The 16,939-nt window shown below is 69.3% G+C and overlaps 1 protein-coding gene across 1 annotated transcript; it reads right to left on the reverse strand.

Moving 5' to 3' along the window:
- Positions 1-9: 9 nt before the first annotated feature.
- LOC101951761 (pleckstrin homology domain-containing family A member 4) lies at positions 10-14,295 on the reverse strand. Its single transcript, XM_065571116.1, is given in 22 exon segments — positions 10-2,014; positions 2,478-2,673; positions 3,094-3,255; positions 3,589-3,686; positions 3,792-3,942; positions 4,357-4,469; positions 5,837-5,942; positions 6,407-6,505; positions 7,905-8,054; positions 8,697-8,777; positions 9,179-9,250; positions 9,435-9,533; positions 9,620-9,685; positions 9,888-10,229; positions 10,232-10,475; positions 10,572-10,844; positions 11,100-11,215; positions 11,505-11,602; positions 11,758-11,830; positions 12,220-12,324; positions 12,632-12,743; positions 14,038-14,295. Coding segments are annotated over 21 exon segments (3,348 nt in total). The 5' UTR covers positions 12,719-12,743; positions 14,038-14,295; the 3' UTR covers positions 10-1,397.
- Positions 14,296-16,939: the final 2,644 nt, after the last annotated feature.

A 16,939-nucleotide genomic window follows, 5' to 3' on the forward strand; every position in this document is an offset into this window, starting at 1 on the left:
TGGGCCCAAAGTCCTGTTCAGACGCTCACTAAACCCTCCTGTGTTACGCCGGCTGAGAGTCGCTCTGGCCTAGAGAACGGGGGGGGGGGGGGGGGAAGGGGCATCGTCCCCTTTGGGGGTGGAGGCCCGGGGGGTCCAGAGCGAGTGGACTCCCTGAGGGGGCCCACGGCAGAGACAGACGTGCTAAGGCTCAGAGAGGTGCAGCTCCAGGAGGTGGAGGGGCCTGACCCCGGGAGAGAGTGGACCCCCGAGAAGGGCTGTCGCGCTGAAGAGGGTCCCCACCATGGACCGCACGGGGCCAAGAGTGGGCATCTGTGAGTCCGTGATGCCGTGTCCCTAGGGTCCGCCGCCCCTTGGCTTCACCCGCTCCTGGGACCCAACCTCAGGGTCTTCCCCCCGGCTTCACGCCGTGAGCTCCCTCCACAGCTCCGCCTGCGCTGGGCCCCTCAGCGAGCCGTGTCCCCCAAAGGGAGCCGAGCCCCCACCTCCAGGAGCTGCAGGGACATTCACCCCGTGGGGTAAGAGCCGTCGGGTTAGCGCAGAGAACCCAAAGTTACACCAGGGTCCAGCTTCCTCAGCTCGGCCCCCCCTGAGCCCTCTTGTCCCCCAGTTCAGGAGTCTCCCCATCTTAACAACTCCGCCTGGCCCCTCCTTGGTCATCCGGCCGCCCGCCTTCCTGCAGTGGCCTGCCTCTGGGCAGACCCGAACTCGAACACAGGCCATTCCCGCACAAACACGGGGGACAAATTCCACAGCCCCCCGTGTAGTGAGCCCTTCCCTGTACAGACTGCAGCGTATTCCCTGGCCAGGCCCCGGCGAGCTCGAAGGTCTCCCCAACTCCGGTACCCCTCCCCAGGGGAGCCCCAGAGACACCAACAGGCAGGAAAAGGGGGTAACAGGGGAGGGAGCTGCCTGGGGGCGAGGGGGCCAGTTGAAGGATTCTCCCTTCCCCCGCTGCCCCCGTACAGAGTCCCACGAGAGTGGGGGAAGATCAGGTGTCCCCATAAATCCCCTGTCCCTCTGGGTGCTCATGAGACCCCCCCTCATTGTCAGCTTCAGCAGGGTGGTGTTTGGGGGGAGCCCAGGGCCGGGCTCGCAGGGGCTGCAGTTCGGGAGTGAGGGGCACCGGCAGGGCTGGGGGGAGCCTAGGCCAGGCTCGCAGGGGCTGTGGGTTGGGAGTGAGGGCCCCAGGGGGGTTGCACTTCCCACTCTGCCCACCAGGGGGCAGCAAGGCGATGGGCCCCTAGGTGGGGTTAAGGGGTCCCCTCCCTGGGAGCAGGGACCCCAAACCTCTGAGCCCCGCCCCATCTTTGGGCACATCCCCCTATACAGCCCCCCACCTTGCCCTAGAGCCCACCCTAGGGGGCGGGACTTGACCCTGCCTCTCAGCCAATGGGTTAGAAGCTGGACTGCAGTAGGGTGATCCTGATTGGCTGGCTCCCCTCGCCCAGGTACGCCACCACCTGCCTGGGCACGGCACGCCCACCCCGCCCCCGACACCCGCCATTGGCCATGTCCTTGTTACCCACAATCCTTTGCTCCGGCGCCCAATCCCCACATTCCTTTTGGGCGGCCCAGAACGGAGGCGATGCCCGATTGGACGCCTTGGGTGCAGTCGACGTCTGATTGGCCAATGTGGGCAAAGGGGGTGCCCACTGAGACCCCTCGGACAGGGGCGATGCTCGATTGGCTGCCTCTGACAGACATGCTGCCTGATTGGCTGCTTCAGGCAAGGGTGAAAACCAATTGGAAAGCTCGGGAACAGGCAAGGCCCAATTGGCCGCTTGAAATCGAGACGACGCCTGATTGGCCGCTCCCGTCCGTTGCACTGAATTGGCGCTAAGTGCTGTATTCCGATTGGCTGGGGCACATGGTTCCGCCTCAACGTGATTGGCCTCTGGATGCCCCCGGGGGAGTGCGGGAGTAAACAGCGTGTGCTGATTGGTCACTGCATCCAGCGGCTCTGGGGAAGGGTCCGGATTGGCCGCCAACTGGGGCTCAGGCGGGGTCTTCCCTGCACAGAGAGAGGAGACCAGAGTCACCGACCCCCCTCCCCGGTGCTGACATGCGGCCACCTCTGGGGTGGGGCGTGGGGGCTGGTGATACAGGGACCCCTGGCCGGGCGTGGAGATGCAGCCACCTCTGGGGTGGGGCGTGGGGGCTGGGGACCCCTTCAGGTGTCTGTCTGGTTCCTGGGAGCTTTAATGAATTAGACAGAGAGAAACATGGCCTTTCCCATCCTCCGGCCCCCCCAGGGACGCCCCCCCACACACACCTGTTCCCACCCCAGGGACCTGCCAGCAGGAGTCAGAAATTTCCCCAACAGCTGAACAGATTCCAGCAATTTTTCACTTCATTTGTTCAGCTATTTTCCCAGCTGGGATGGGAGTGGTGCTGGGGGGAGAGGGGAGGGGGATGGAAAGAGAGGTCACTGTGGGGGGACAGAACCCAGGAGTCCGGGCTCACAGCCCCGTTACCTGTGATGAGTTTCCTGCGCTCAGAGGCCTCGGTGGCTAGCGCGTATGCCAAGGTGATGACCCGGTGACGGTCTCTCTCGAGGGGTGGGGGAGACCGGCCCCAGGGCCCCCCGGTCTGGCCCCCCCTCGGCAGTGGCTCCATGGGGGTCTGGGTTGGCTCTGGCCCGAGGTCGGGGGAGTGAGTCGGAAGAGGGAGCTGGAGGAGGAATTTTAGGAGGGGGAAGTGAACGCGGGGGAAGCTCCATCCAGGAATCCGAGCTCTGGAGAGAACCACTCCACCCCGCTAGCCAGCGCTGCCCCCCAGAGCAGAACCCATCTTCTAACCCAGGAGTCCTGGCTCCCAGCCCCCTGCTCCAACCACCAGGCCCCACTCCCCTCCCAGAGCCAGGGAGAGAACCCAGGAGTCCTGGCTCCCAGCTCCCTGCTCTAACCACTAGCCTCCACTCCCCTCCCAGCACCAGAGAGAGAACCCAGGAGTCCTGGCTCCCAGCCCTCCCCTCCCCTCACAGGGTGGGTGAGATATGGGCTTTACTGGCGGAGACAATGGGTGTGGCCTCGGGACATGCCCCACCGCCTGGCAGCCGGTCAGCCCCTCCCCCGCAGGCTGCGTACCCACCCGGCTGGCGCTGGCCCGGACAGAGCCCTGCCGGGAGCCCCAGGGGTTCGGCCTGCCCCCCTCCTGCTGCCTCTGGCCTTCCTGGTGCCGGCGCATCCGCTCCAGCTGCTCCTGGACGCTCATCCGGGCCCGGTGGGGACCAGGGGGGTCCGTTGTGATCACCTGGGAGGTGGGGAGAATGGCAGGAGGGAACCCAGGCGTCCTGGCTCCCAGATCTCCCCCCTCCCCTGCGCTAACCACTCACCCACAATCCCCTCCCAGAGCCAGGAGAGAACCCAGGCGTCCTGGCTCCCAGGTCTCCCCCCTCCCCTGCTCTAACCACTCACCCACAATCCCCTCCCAGAGCCAGGAGAGAACCCAGGCGTCCTGGCTCCCAGCCCCTCCCCCCACCCCCCGCTCTAACCACTAAACCCCACTCCCCTCCCAGAGTTGGGGATAGGACCCAGGTGTCCGGGCTCCCACACACTGACCCCCCAGGGGAAGGGAGGGAGCTACCTTGGCTGGCAGCTCCTTGGTTCTCTGCTCTCGGGGCTCATGGGGGCCTGGGCTGGGGCTCCGGGGCAGGTGGGGGGCGGCCGGAGGCGAGCTGAGACCTGTGGGGGGAGAAGCAGGGGTTAAAAGGGGGCTGGGAAGGGAGACCAAGGGCGAATGCTGCCCCAGCCGGGCTGGGCACGGGGGGGGGGGGGGGGGAACCGCACCTGGTGCCGCAACATCCGTCTCCTGCAGGGGGCGCCCTCCGTCCAGCTCGGGGGACCCGGCCCCTCTTCTAGAGGGGCTCTGAGGGGGCTGGGAGCCCCAGGCGTCTCCCCTCATTGCTCGGCCCTCTTCCAGGCCGCCAGCTGGCATGGCCTGCGGGGGAACAGAGAGAAACCCAGGGCCGGGCTAGCAGGGGCTGCGGGTCGGGAGTGAGGGGCACCGGCAGAGCTGGGGGGTGGGGGGGCTGGGCTGGCAGGGGCTGCGGGTTGGGAGTGAGGGGCACCGGCAGGGCTGGGGGGGAGAACAGGGCTGGGCTAGCAGGGGCTGCGGGTCGGGAGTGATGGGCACCGGCAGGGCTAGGGGGGGCAGGGCTGGGCTGGCAGGGGCTGCGGGTCGGGAGTGAGGGGCACTGGCAGGGCTGGGGGGGCAGGGCTGGGCTAGCAGGGGCTGCGGGTCGGGAGTGAGGGGCACCGGCAGGGCTGGGGGGGGCAGGACTGGGCTGGCAGGGGGCTGCGGGGCGGGAGTGAGGGCCTGGGTGCCCACCGCCCCGGAAAACAGGCCCCTCACCCTGAGGGGCAGCTCGTGGTCGTGGCCTCCCCCATCCAGCCCCAGGAGGGGCAGGTGGCTCCGGGCTGAGCCCCCCACATGCTCCAGAATGGAGGAGGCAGCCAGAGAGAAGCCTGAAAAGGAGACGTGACAGCGTCAGCGACCCACTGAGTCCCCACCCCCCACAGCACAGCACAGCGCCCCCGATAGCCCCCACCCTGCCCCCCACAGCACAGTGCCCCTGATAGCCCCACCCCCCACAGCACAGCACCCCCGATAGCCCCACCCTGCCCCCCACAGCACAGTGCCCCCTGATAGCCCCACCCCCCACAGCACAGCACCCCCGATAGTCCCCACCCTGCCCCCCACAGCACAGTGCCCCCTGATAGCCCCACCCCCCACAGCACAGCGCCCCCGATAGCCCCACCCTGCCCCCACAGCACAGTGCCCCCTGATAGCCCCACCCCCCACAGCACAGCACCCCCGATAGCCCCACCCTGCCCCCCACAGCACAGTGCCCCCTGATAGCCCCACCCCCCACAGCACAGCGCCCCCCGATAGTCCCACCCTGCCCCCCACAGCACAGCACCCCCGATAGCGCCACCCTGCCCCCCACAGCACAGCACCCCCGATAGCCCCACCCCCCACAGCACAGCGCCCCCCGATAGCCCCACCCTGCCCCCCCAGCACAGCACCCCCAATAGCCCCACCCTGCCCCCCACAGCACAGTGCCCCCTGATAGCCCCACCCCCCACAGCACAGCACCCCCGATAGCCCCACCCTGCCCCCCACAGCACAGTGCCCCCTGATAGCCCCACCCCCCACAGCACAGCGCCCCCGATAGCCCCACCCTGCCCCCCACAGCACAGTGCCCCCTGATAGCCCCACCCCCCACAGCACAGCACCCCCGATAGCGCCACCCTGCCCCCCACAGCACAGCACCCCCGATAGCCCCACCCCCCACAGCACAGCGCCCCCCGATAGTCCCACCCTGCCCCCCCAGCACAGCACCCCCAATAGCCCCACCCTGCCCCCCACAGCACAGTGCCCCCTGATAGCCCCACCCCCACAGCACAGCGCCCCCCGATAGTCCCACCCTGCCCCCCACAGCACAGCACCCCCGATAGCCCCACCCCCCACAGCACAGTGCCCGATAGTCCCACCCTGCCCCCCCAGCCCCACCCCCCACAGCACAGCGCCCCCCGATAGTCCCACCCTGCCCCCCCAGCACAGCACCCCCCGATAGCCCCACCCTGCCCCCCACAGCACAGCGCCCCCCGATAGCCCCACCCTGCCCCCCACAGCACAGCGCCCCCCGATAGCCCCCACCCTGCCCCCCACAGCACAGCACCCCCCCGATAGCCCCACCCTGCCCCCCACAGCACAGCACCCCCGATAGCCCCACCCTGCCCCCCACAGCACAGCGCCCCCCGATAGCCCCCACCCTGCCCCCCACAGCACAGTGCCCCCTATCACCACCCTGGGACATTGCAGCCAGCACCTGGACTTGTCCTGGGGTCCAGGGCGGGGTAGGGGGCAGGGCTGGCTCCCAACCCCGCAATGATGTCGTCGATCATCCACAGCTCCTGCTGGGCGGCCCCCTGCTCCTGAGGGCAAAGGGCAGAGGGGAAAGGTCACGGCACAGTAATTAGCATCGGCCCCCAGGACCACCTACGGGCCCATCTACCCCGGTATCCCGCCTGCTCCCAGAATATCGTCTACGGCTGGTGCAGCCAGACAGACCAGGCGGTTCTCCCAGGCCCTGTGTCTCCTAGCCAGCGCTCCCACATCCCTATAGCTGTGAGGGGAGAGCGCCCCCTGCCGAGCCCCCCACCCCGCTCCCCGCAGCCCGGCGCCCCCGGCCGAGCCCCCCGCCCCGCTCCCCGCAGCCCAGCGCCCCCGGCCGAGCCCCCCACCCCGCTCCCCACAGCCCAGCGCCCTCTGTACAATCCCGGTTTGCTTTAGGGATTTGCTGAGCGATTCGCCCAGGGAAATCATGTGGCAGGGAGTCCCACAAGCCCATCCCTTCAGCGCAGCGGCAAGATGGAGGTGCCCTAGCAGGGTGACGTACCTGGGGGTGCCCGAGCTGTCGGATCTGAGCCAGCGTTTCCCGCAGCGTCAGCAGCTCATTTTCTAGGCCGGCGAAATCTCCCCAAGCCCTCTCGCTGTCCTGAATGGGAAACTGGTTATACAGGACCCGGGGCCGAGGTGCGGCCCCTCTGGGGTGGGGTTCGGGGGGCTGGCTGTACGGGGACCCGGGGCCGAGGTGCGGCCCCTCTGGGGTGGGGTTCGGGGGGCTGGCTGTATGGGGACCCGGGGCCGAGGTGCGGCCCCTCTGGGGTGGGGTTCGGGGGGCTGGGTGTACGGGGACCCGGCGCCGAGGTGCGGCCCCTCTGGGGTGGGGCGGGGGGCTGGGTGTACGGGGACCCGGCGCCGAGGTGCGGCCCCTCTGGGGTGGGCTTCGGGGGGCTGGCTATACGGGGACCCGGGGCCGAGGTGCGGCCCCTCTGGGGTGGGGTTCGGGGGGCTGGCTATACGGGGACCCGGCGCCGAGGTGCGGCCCCTCTGGGGTGGGGCGGGGGGCTGGGTGTACGGGGACCCGGGGCCGAGTTGCGGCCCCTCTGGGGTGGGGTTCGGGGGGCTGGGTGTACGGGGACCCGGGGCCGAGGTGCGGCCCCTCTGGGGTGGGGTGCGGGGGGCTGGGTGTACGGGGACCCGGGGCCGAGGTGCGGCCCCTCTGGGGTGGGGTGCGGGGGGCTGGGTGTACGGGGACCCGGGGCCGAGGTGCGGCCCCTCTGGGGTGGGGTGCGGGGGGCTGGGTGTACGGGGACCCGGCGCCGAGGTGCGGCCCCTCTGGGGTGGGGTGCGGGGGGCTGGGTGTACGGGGACCCGGCGCGGAGGTGCGGCCCCTCTGGGGTGGGGTGCGGGGGGCTGGGTGTACGGGGACCCGGCGCCGAGGTGCGGCCCCTCTGGGGTGGGGCAGGGGGGTGGGTATACGGGGACCCGGCACCGAGGTGCGGCCCCTCTGGGGTGGGGCGGGGGGCTGGCTGTACGGGGACCCGGCGCCGAGGTGCGGCCCCTCTGGGGTGGGGCGGGGGGCTGGGTGTACGGGGACCCGGCGCCGAGGTGCGGCCCCTCTGGGGTGGGGTTCGGGGGGCTGGGTGTACGGGGACCCGGGGCCGAGGTGCGGCCCCTCTGGGGTGGGGTGCGGGGGGCTGGGTGTACGGGGACCCGGCGCCGAGGTGCGGCCCCTCTGGGGTGGGGTGCGGGGGGCTGGGTGTACGGGGACCCGGCGCGGAGGTGCGGCCCCTCTGGGGTGGGGTGCGGGGGGCTGGGTGTACGGGGACCCGGCGCCGAGGTGCGGCCCCTCTGGGGTGGGGCAGGGGGGTGGGTATACGGGGACCCGGCACCGAGGTGCGGCCCCTCTGGGGTGGGGCGGGGGGCTGGCTGTACGGGGACCCGGGGCCGAGGTGCGGCCCCTCTGGGGAAGGGCGGGGGGCTGGGTATACGGGGACCCGGCGCCGAGGTGCGGCCCCTCTGGGGTGGGGTTCGGGGCCGCTCACACTCACCAGCGCCAGGTCGCAAAGCCGGGCTCTGACTTGCACCAGCTCGTCCTGCAGCCGCCTCTGCTGGTACCAGGTTTTCTCCTCCGCCAGCTCCGGGCCTTGGCATTCATCCAGCTGGTGCCGGACCAGCTCCAGGGCCTTCTCCAGCCTCTCCTGCGGGGTCCAACCCGGTTACCCCTTGGATGGGGTGGGGCGGGACCAGAGGGGTGGGGAAGTTCCTGCCCTCCCACCCCATCTTGGAGGGCATGGGGGAAATCCTCTGGGGCCCCCTTACCAACAGCCCAGCACTTAAGGGGTTAATGCCCCATTGCCCCCACTACCACCGCCACTCTGGGGCAGCCTCTGTTTTCACCCAGCGCCACCTGGTGGAAGCAATTGCCAAGCCTGACCGGTGGGGCGCGGGGGCTGGGTATATGGGGACCCCTCAGCCGGCACTGCGATGCGGCTGGCTCTGGGGTGGGGCGCGGGGGCTGGGTATATGGAGACCCCTCAGCCGGCACTGCGATGCGGCTGGCTCTGGGGTGGGGCCCAGGGGCTGGGTATCTGGGGACCCCTCGCCTGGCGCTGGGATGCGGCTGGCTCTGGGGTGGGGCACGGGGGCTGGGTATCGGGGGACCCCTCGCCTGGCGCTGGGATGCGGCTGGCTCTGGGGTGGGGCACGGGGGCTGGGTATCGGGGGACCCCTCGCCCGGTGCTGGGATGCGGCTGGCTCTGGGGTGGGGCGCGGGGGCTGGGTATACGGGGACTCCTTGCCCAGGCTGGTGTGTGTGTGTGTGTGTGGGGGGGTGAAATCACCTTCTCAGCCCGCAGCTGCCCCGTCTCCTCCTCCAGCCCCCGAAGCAGCTTGTCCTGGCCGCAGAGTTTAGTCAGGAGAATCTAGGGTGGGAGGAAAAAGAAAAAAGACACCCGGGGGTGGGGTGGGGGGTGGTGAGAAAACCTGGTTGTTTCAGCTGCGGCCTCCAGGTGGCGCCGTGGTTAGTGTGAGTGTGGGGGGGTTGCGGACATGGGGTTCAGGTTTGGGGCGTCTCGGGCAGGAAGTGACCCTGGGGAGCGTCTCGTGTGCCAAAGGCCTGGCCAAATACCCCAAAATGCTCAGCTGTAAAAACCAGGGAGGAGGCGGGATACCAGGGTAGATGGGCCCAGGGGTCCGAGCCGGGGGAGGCGGGATACAGGGGTAGATGGGCCTGTGGGTCTGATCCAGGGGGGATTTTGGGGTGTCCGGGGCATGTGGGGGACGCTGTGCATGGGGGGCAGAGGACACAGACACATACACTCACATCGGTGTCACTTTCAGCCCTGGGCAGTACCAGCAGGGTCCTGTCCCGGGACAGAGGGGCCACGGTCCAGGGCTGGGGAAGAAAAAAGAACAAGAGGGTGAGGAGCGGAGAACCCAGGAGTCCGGCCCTCCCCCCATGTTCCCCTCCCCACTCCCATGCCAGAATCCTGTCGGCCTAGCCACAGGGCGCCCCTGCAAGGGGCTGATCAGAGGATGGAGGGGGAAACTGAGGCACGGACTTGGCGGGGGGTACATACCGGAGCTCCCAGTGAGGTCCTCTTCCCTGGGGGGCGGCTGGCGAGCGGGGGCAGTGGGGGCAGGTGGAGGTAGCCGGAGGAGGCCGAATGTGGGGAGATCTAGGGAGAAAGGGGCGAGGACAGGGTCAGCGGTGGGAGGACATGGGGGGGCAGGAGAACGGGGGTGCGGGAGGAGGGTCACTCACCAATCGGCCGTGGAGACGGGCGCGGGGTGGGGCAGCCCCCAGGGAGGGGTACACACGGTCTGTGAACTGCAGGGGGGCAGAGAAGACAGGGGTCAGACAGCGCCGACCCCCCCACCCCGAAGCACACCCCCCTGCCGAGCCCCCACTCCGCTCCCCACAGCCCAGCGCCCCCTGCTGACCACCCGCCCCGCTCCCCACAGCCCAGCGCCCCCTGCTGACCCCCCCCACCCCGCTCCCCACAGCCCAGCGCCCCCCCCCCACAGCCTACCCGGCTCCGGGGCTGTCTCCCCAGGGCAGGTCCCAGCGTGGCCGTCTGCGGGGGGCTCTCCTCCGCCGGGGTCCCGGGCCGCGCCAGGCAGTGGCTGGGGTGAGGGCTGCGGGGGTAGCGCCCGGGGGGCCGGGCACAGGGCTCCTCGGAGGGCCGCACGTCGTAGCGGTCGGCGGGGGTCTGGGGGCGCCCAGGGATGGGCCTGCTGCCCCGCACGGCCCCCCTGGGGGCGATATCCACCCTCCCCACGGGGGTGTGGGGCCGGGCCAGGCTGGACCCGGCCTGGACCAGCAGGGGGAGATCTTCGCAGGACGCAGCCAGCTCAGGGGCTCGAACCCTCCCGGAGGACGCCCCTGCACCCCCCTGGCCCCCCCGCGCCCCCCTGAGCTCAGCGGGGGTGGGGGAAGGGAGTAGGAACGGGAGGAGCGGACGTGGGACTGGGCAGCTGCAGAGGGCTCCCAGGGGGAGGGGGGCTCCAGGGGGGGCTGTTCAGACTCAGGGGGGGGTGGGGAGGGTCTGGGGGGGCCAGGAGGGGGGCGTTTGGCTGCCGAGGGCTCCTGACCCCGCAGAATGCGGGACGAGAGAGAGCTGGGGAAAGAGGAGCAGAGATGAAAGGGTTAATCGGGCGGTGAGGTACCCACACAGCGCCCCCTTCTGGAGGAGACCAAGGCAAAAGGCTCTTACCTTAGGCCCTGCAGCTCCCCCCCGAGCCCTTCCCCATTGACCGGGCTGGGGGGTGGGGCAGGGCCGCTGGGCAGGAGCCCCCCCTCGCCCTGTGCCCCCCGGCCCGTCGCAGACAGACTCTCTGCAGACGAGTGGGGGCCCGAGAGCCGGGCGATTTCCAAGGACTCGGCGCTTTTGGCGGGACCCAGGTCGGGCGTGAGTGGCCGGACGTCCTCGAAGAGACGGGCCTGGGGGGGCACCGGACGGCTGAGCAGCTGGGGGGGTCGGCTGCTGCTATGGGGTGAGAGACAGAGAATAGTTATGCCACAACCCAGGAGTCCTGGCTCCCAGCCCCCCTGCCCCCATGTTTTAACCACTAGACCCCACTCCCCTCCCCAGAGCTGGAGAGAACCCAGGAGTCCTGGCTCCCAGCCCCCCTCAGCTCTAACCACTAGACCACACTCCCCTCCCCAGAGCTGGGAGAGAACCCAGGAATCCTGGCTCCCACCCCCCACCCCCGCTCTAACCACTAGACCCCCCCACCCCTACATGGTGCTGGGATCACTCTCGGCCGCAGCGGACTGGCTCATGGCTCGGATCCAGCCGTTCATGTCCTCCTGGGTGTCCGCGCTGAAGTGGTACGTCCGCATCCCCCGGTGCTCGGCCTGAGGCACAGATGGGGGAGGGCGCCAGTTAGTGGGGAGGGGCCCTGACTGTCGGCTCCAGAGAGCCCCCCTCCCCCGCTCTAACCCCCTAGCCCCCACTCCCCTCCCAGAGCCAGGGAGAGAACCCAGGAGTCCTGCCTCCCAGCCCCCTCCCATTCTAACCACCAGCCCCCACTCCCCTCCCAGAGCTGGGGAATAGAACCCAGGCGTCCGGGTGTCTCCAAGTGGGGGACCCCGAATGGGGTACCTGGGGGGGCGCTCTGACCAGACCGACTCCCCCCGGACTGACCTTGAATGTGAATCTTCGGCTCTTCCCCTCCCCGGGCAGCGGCCGGATCTCGTAGCTGGGGAGTGGGATGCTCCCCAAAACCGCCTCCTCCCTGCTGTCTGGGGGACCCCAAAAGGAAGGGGGGATTAATGGGCTGTCGCTCCCTGGCCCACTCCCCACGGCGCCCCCTGCTGGGGCAGGGCTGGGGCAGCCGGGAGCTCCCCTCCCCCACTCCCCACAGCGCCCCCGGCCGGGCGGGTTGGGGGGCTGGTACCTCGGTAGTAGAAGAGGCAGTAATCGGCCAGCACAAACCAGCGTCGCTTCCAAAGCTTCAGGCCGGAGCTGTCCTGGAACGAGAGCCGCCCCGACAGCAGGGTGAGGGGCACAGGCAGCGATTGGGGGGCGGGGGCCCAGCCTTTCCCCTCGCCCCTCCAGGCCCCTGCCCCCCAGCGGCCCTCCAACTCCCTGCCCCCCCCCGGGTACCAGTCCCTCGCCAAGGGATCAGACCCTTTGCCCTATTAGAAGAACCCCCCCCCACATCGACCCCCCCCAGCACCGGCCCCATGGCACCCGACACCCTGACTAACAGCCCCCACCCAGACCCCTCTGCCCCATCACCCCCCAAGTGATCACCTCCCCGCCATGTCGCCCCCCCAATCTAACACCCCCTTGGCCCCAATCTACCAGCCTCTGTCCCCCCCCCCAAAGGCAGCCCCCCCGGCCGCCCCCCTGGTACCTGTTTGCAGAGCCAGCCCCGAATGACGACGGGGGCGTTGGGGTCCCGCTTGATGGAATTTTCCCTTTTCCCGAAGGTGTGAACCCTCCGCAGGGAGCGCGACGGCTGGGGGGGGGGGGCAGACAGGAAAGGGTTAATCCCCCCCCACACACACACACACACCAGCCACTAGGGGGCGCCGGCTCCCAGCCGGCCCCAGGGCAGGGAGTGGCTGGCTCAGGGGGGGCAGGGAATGGGGCCTGTCCCCTCTAGGGGGCCCAGGTTTGGGAGTAGGTGTTGTGAGAGTTAAGGTGGGAGCTGTGGGCGGGAGAAGAGGAGAGGGTGGACGTGGGGGACAGGGGGGTGGTGGGTCAGAGTCCCTCCCACCCCCACAGGCCGCCCCATGGCAGAGCCCCAGCCCCGCCCCACACACCTTGGCGGCCCCCAGGCTGACGGAGGAGATGGTGAGGACGCTGCTGGCCTGGCTCAGGCTGCTCCTGGGACGTTCCCCGTCGGCCATGGCTCCCGGCCGGCCCAGCCCACGCCTGGAACAGAATATGGGCCTGGGGCGTCAGGGCACTGCTGTGCGGAAGCTCGCAGCACCAGAGTCCCCGACTGGGGGCACTGCTGCAGGGAAGTTCACAGCACTGGGGTCTCCAGTTGGGGCACTGCTTCAGGGAAGCTCACAGCACCAGGGTCCCTGTTTGGGGCACTATTCTGGGGAAGCTCACAGCGCTGGGGTCTCCAGCTGGGGCACTGCTGCAGGTAAGTTCGCAGCACTGGGGTCTCCAGCTGGGGCACTGCTGCGGGGAAGCTCACAGCTCGGGTCCCTGGCTGGGGCACCGCTGCGGGGAAGCTCGCAGTGCCGGGGTCCCAGCTGCGGGCACTGTTGCAGGCAAGTTCGCAGCACTGGGGTCCCCGGCTTGGGCACCGCTGCGGGGAAGCTCGCAGCACCGGGGTCCCCGGCTGGGGGCACTGCTGCAGGTAAGTTCGCAGCACCGGGGTCCCCGGCTGGGGCACTGCTCCAGGGAAGCTCGCAGCAGGCAGACAGGCTGGCATCTCCCCTGACCCGGCACATAGGGTCCAGGGTGGCCCGTGGGTGGGAGAACAAAGCGAGACCTGAGCTAGCGGCAGCCACCAGATTCCCGGGGGGGGGGGGCGAAGGAGGGGGGGCCCCAAGGGGGGCGGAGGATGAATGGAGCCATTCATGCCCCTGTCCTGGGCACTGGGATGGGGGTGGGAGGCCTGGGCACAGCTGGGGCGGGGGGCTGTGCTAGGGGGTGAGAGCGGCGGCTAGCAAGGCCCCATGGCAAGGGCCAGTGCAAAGCTGCGAGCTTCCTCACAGCAGTGCCCCCAGCCGGGGACCCACCGGCGTGGAGACACGGCCCCATCCCCCCACTACACCCCATCCCCATGGGGACCCCCAATACCCAGACACGGTCCTGCCCCCACCCCGCTATACCCCATCCCCATGGGGACCCCCAGCACCCAGACATGGCCCCGTCCCCTCCCCCGTATCCCAGCCCCTCGGGACCCTCAGAACGGAGACACGTCCCCCTCGCTACACCCCAGCCCCTGGGATCCCCGATACCCAGACACGGTCCTGCCCCCCCCCGCTATACCCCGGCCCCCAGGACCTTCAGAACGGAGACACGCCCCCCTCGCTACACCCCATCCCCCGGGGACCCCCGGCACCCAGACATGCCCCTCCTCCGACCCGCTATACGCCAGCCCCCAGAACCCCCAGCACCCGACCCAGTAACGCCCCCCCCCGCTATAACCCGACCCCCGGCACCCAGACACGGGCCCCCAAAACACGCCCTGCTGCCCCCCCCTTACTGCAGATCAGTCAAGTGGGGAGCTGAGGCGCCGGAGCCCCGCGCACCCCCGGGCGGACGCCGGGCCCGGGGCGGGGGGATCCGGCCGACAGAGCCGCTGGTTCTGTTCCCAGCTCCGGCTGCGGCGCCGGCTGGGACACAGGGACCAGCTGCCTGCGGGGGCGGGGGGCGCAGGGAGCCAGGAATTCCTGATCCGACACAGCTCGGCCCCACCCCGGGGTCAGAGACCCGGCGGGCCTGGATTTAACCCGTTCCCCGGCTTGGGACACTGCTGGGGGGAAGCTCGCAGCGTCAGGGTCCCCAGCTGGGGCACTGCTGGGGGGAAGCTCGCAGCTTCCGGGTCCCCAGCTGGGGCACTGCTGGGGGGAAGCTCGCAGCTTCCGGGTCTCTGGCTCGGGCACTGCTGGGGGGAAGCTCGCAGCGTCAGGGTCGCTGGCTGGGGCACTGCTGGGGGGAAGCTCGCAGCGTCAGGCCCCAGCAGGCCCGAGGTATTTAGCTGGAATTCAGAGCAGGACAAAACTCCCTGGTCTCCCCCCTCCCCCCCACGGCAGCTGCGTTCCCCCCCCCGCCCCTCCCCCCACATCCCAGAGCCCCCCCAACCCCTCCTCCTTGGCTCAGTGCCCTGGCTGGAGCCCCCCTCTCCCCCGTGTCCCCCAGCCGGCCTGCCCCCCATCTCCCCCCACAGCTGCGGGGTTCCCCCCACGGGGGGCAAATCACCCCCCCTCAAATTCCCCACCCCCCCTTAGCCCTCTGACCCCCCCCAGCCTGAGCTCCCCCCTTGCCCGCCCCATGCCAGCTGGTGCCCGGGGCGGGGCATGGTATGCACACCACCTAAGGAATCCGCGCCCACGGGCCTGGGCGGGGGGCAGACACACAACCCCCCCATTGATTCCAGTTGCTCTGCGCCCCCCCCCACCCTGAGACTCCAGGAGGGATTAACAGACGGTGGGGGGGCGCTGTGGACGGACAGGACAGGGTTGGGGGGCTGGTTGGGGGGCAGTTCTTACCTGGCTCCCAATGGGGCACGCTGGGGTCCGGGCCGCTTGGGAGGGATCTTAGCGACACCCCACTGGGCCAGTGCCTGTTTCCTTCCCTCACTCCCCCACAGCTCCCTCTCTGCCCCCCCAACCCCCTTCTTCGCTCAGCCCCCCAGCCCGGCCGCCTGCCCCCTCCCTCTTCCTGTTCCCCCTCCTCCTCCTCCTCCCCTCACTCCACCTTCCTTTCTCTCTATTTCCTTCTGTCCATCCCTATCCTCACCCCTCTTCCTGTCTCCTTACACCCCTCTACCATCCGTCCCCCTACACCCCTCTACCTGTCCCCCTACACCCCTCTTCCTGTCCCCTTATACCCCTATACCATCCGTCCCCCTACACCCCTCTACCATTCGTCCCCTACACCCCTCTACCTGTCCCCTTACACCCCTATACCATCCGTCCCCCTACACCCCTCTTCCTGTCCCCCTACACCCCTCTACCATCCGTCCCCCTACACCCCTCTTCTGTCCCCTACACCCCTCTACCATTCGTCCCCCTACACCCCTCCTCCTGTCCCCCTACACCCCTCTAACCAATCCGTCCCCTTACACCCCTCTTCCTATCCCCCTATGCCCCTCTACCTATCCCCCTACGCCCCTCTACCATCCGTCCCCCTACACCCCTCTAGCCTTCTATCCCCCAACACCCCTCTTCCTGTCCCCCAACACCCCTCTTCCTATATATCCCCATCCACTCCCTCTATCTATCTATCCATCCCCAGCCACCCCTTCTCTCGCTCTCAGCTGTTTCTCGCCCCCCCCCCGGCCCGGAGTAACTGCCCGGCTCCCCGGAGGAGACTGGGACAAAGAGAATTTCCCTCCGTCCACTCCCCTCCCCCCACAGCCTCGCCAGGGCCGGGCGGGGACAGAGAGCAGGGGGGCTCCGGCCAGGACTCCTGGGTTCTCTCCCTGGTAGGGTGACCAGACGTCCTGGTTTTATAGGGACAGTTCTGATTTTTGGGTCTTTTTCTTATATAGGTTCCTATTACCCCCACCCCCATCCCAATTTTCACACTTGCCGTCTGGTCACCCTACTCCTGGCTCTGGGAGGGGAGTGGGGTCTAGTGGTTAGAGCAGGGGGGCTGGGAGCCAGGACTCCTGGGTTCTCTCCCTGGCTCTGGGAAGGGAGTGGGGGCTAGTGGTTAGAGCCGAGGGGGTTGAGAGCCAGGACTCCTGGGTTCTCTCCCTGGCTCTGGGAAGGGAGGGGGGGGGTCTAGTGGTTGGAGCAGGGGGGGCTGGGAGCCAGGACTCCTGGGTTCTCTCCCTGGCTCTGGGGAAGGGAGTGGGGGCTAGTGGTTAGAGCCGAGGGGGTTGAGAGCCAGGACACCTGGGTTCTCTCCTGGCTCGGGAGGGGGTGGGTTAGCGTGGGTGTTGGGAACCCAGAGAGGTGCCTGGAGGTGGAGGGGTGTGTGTTGGGGAGGGGCTGACCCATGCGCCCCACAGATACAGGGTCATTCCCCCCCCCTCCCCCCCGCACACACACTTGGCCTGAGCATCTGACGCCCCCGTGTGGCTGGACCCCTTCAGGACAGGGCGGCGTCCCGGCCCCTGCACCTGCCCATGGCTCCCGGGGGCGCTGCATGTCTGGCCACGCCCACCTCCCCCCCCCCGCTGCAGATGGGGGGCGGGGCTTGCCCAGAGAAGTCCGCCCTGAGTAATGGGGATCTATCAAGGGATCCTGTTAATGTCCCTGGTGCGTCCCTAAGGGGGTCATTATCCCATTTCACAAACAGGGGAAACTGAGGCACAGGGTGGCAACAAGACACACAGAGAACCCAGGAGTCCTGGCCCCAAGTCCCTCCTGCTCTAACCACCAGACCCCCACTCCCCTCCAGAGCCAGGGAGAGAACCCAGGCTCCAGGCTCCCAGC

This window comes from Chrysemys picta, chromosome 17, assembly GCF_011386835.1.
Source record: "Chrysemys picta bellii isolate R12L10 chromosome 17, ASM1138683v2, whole genome shotgun sequence".
Taxonomy (NCBI): Eukaryota; Metazoa; Chordata; order Testudines; family Emydidae; genus Chrysemys; species Chrysemys picta.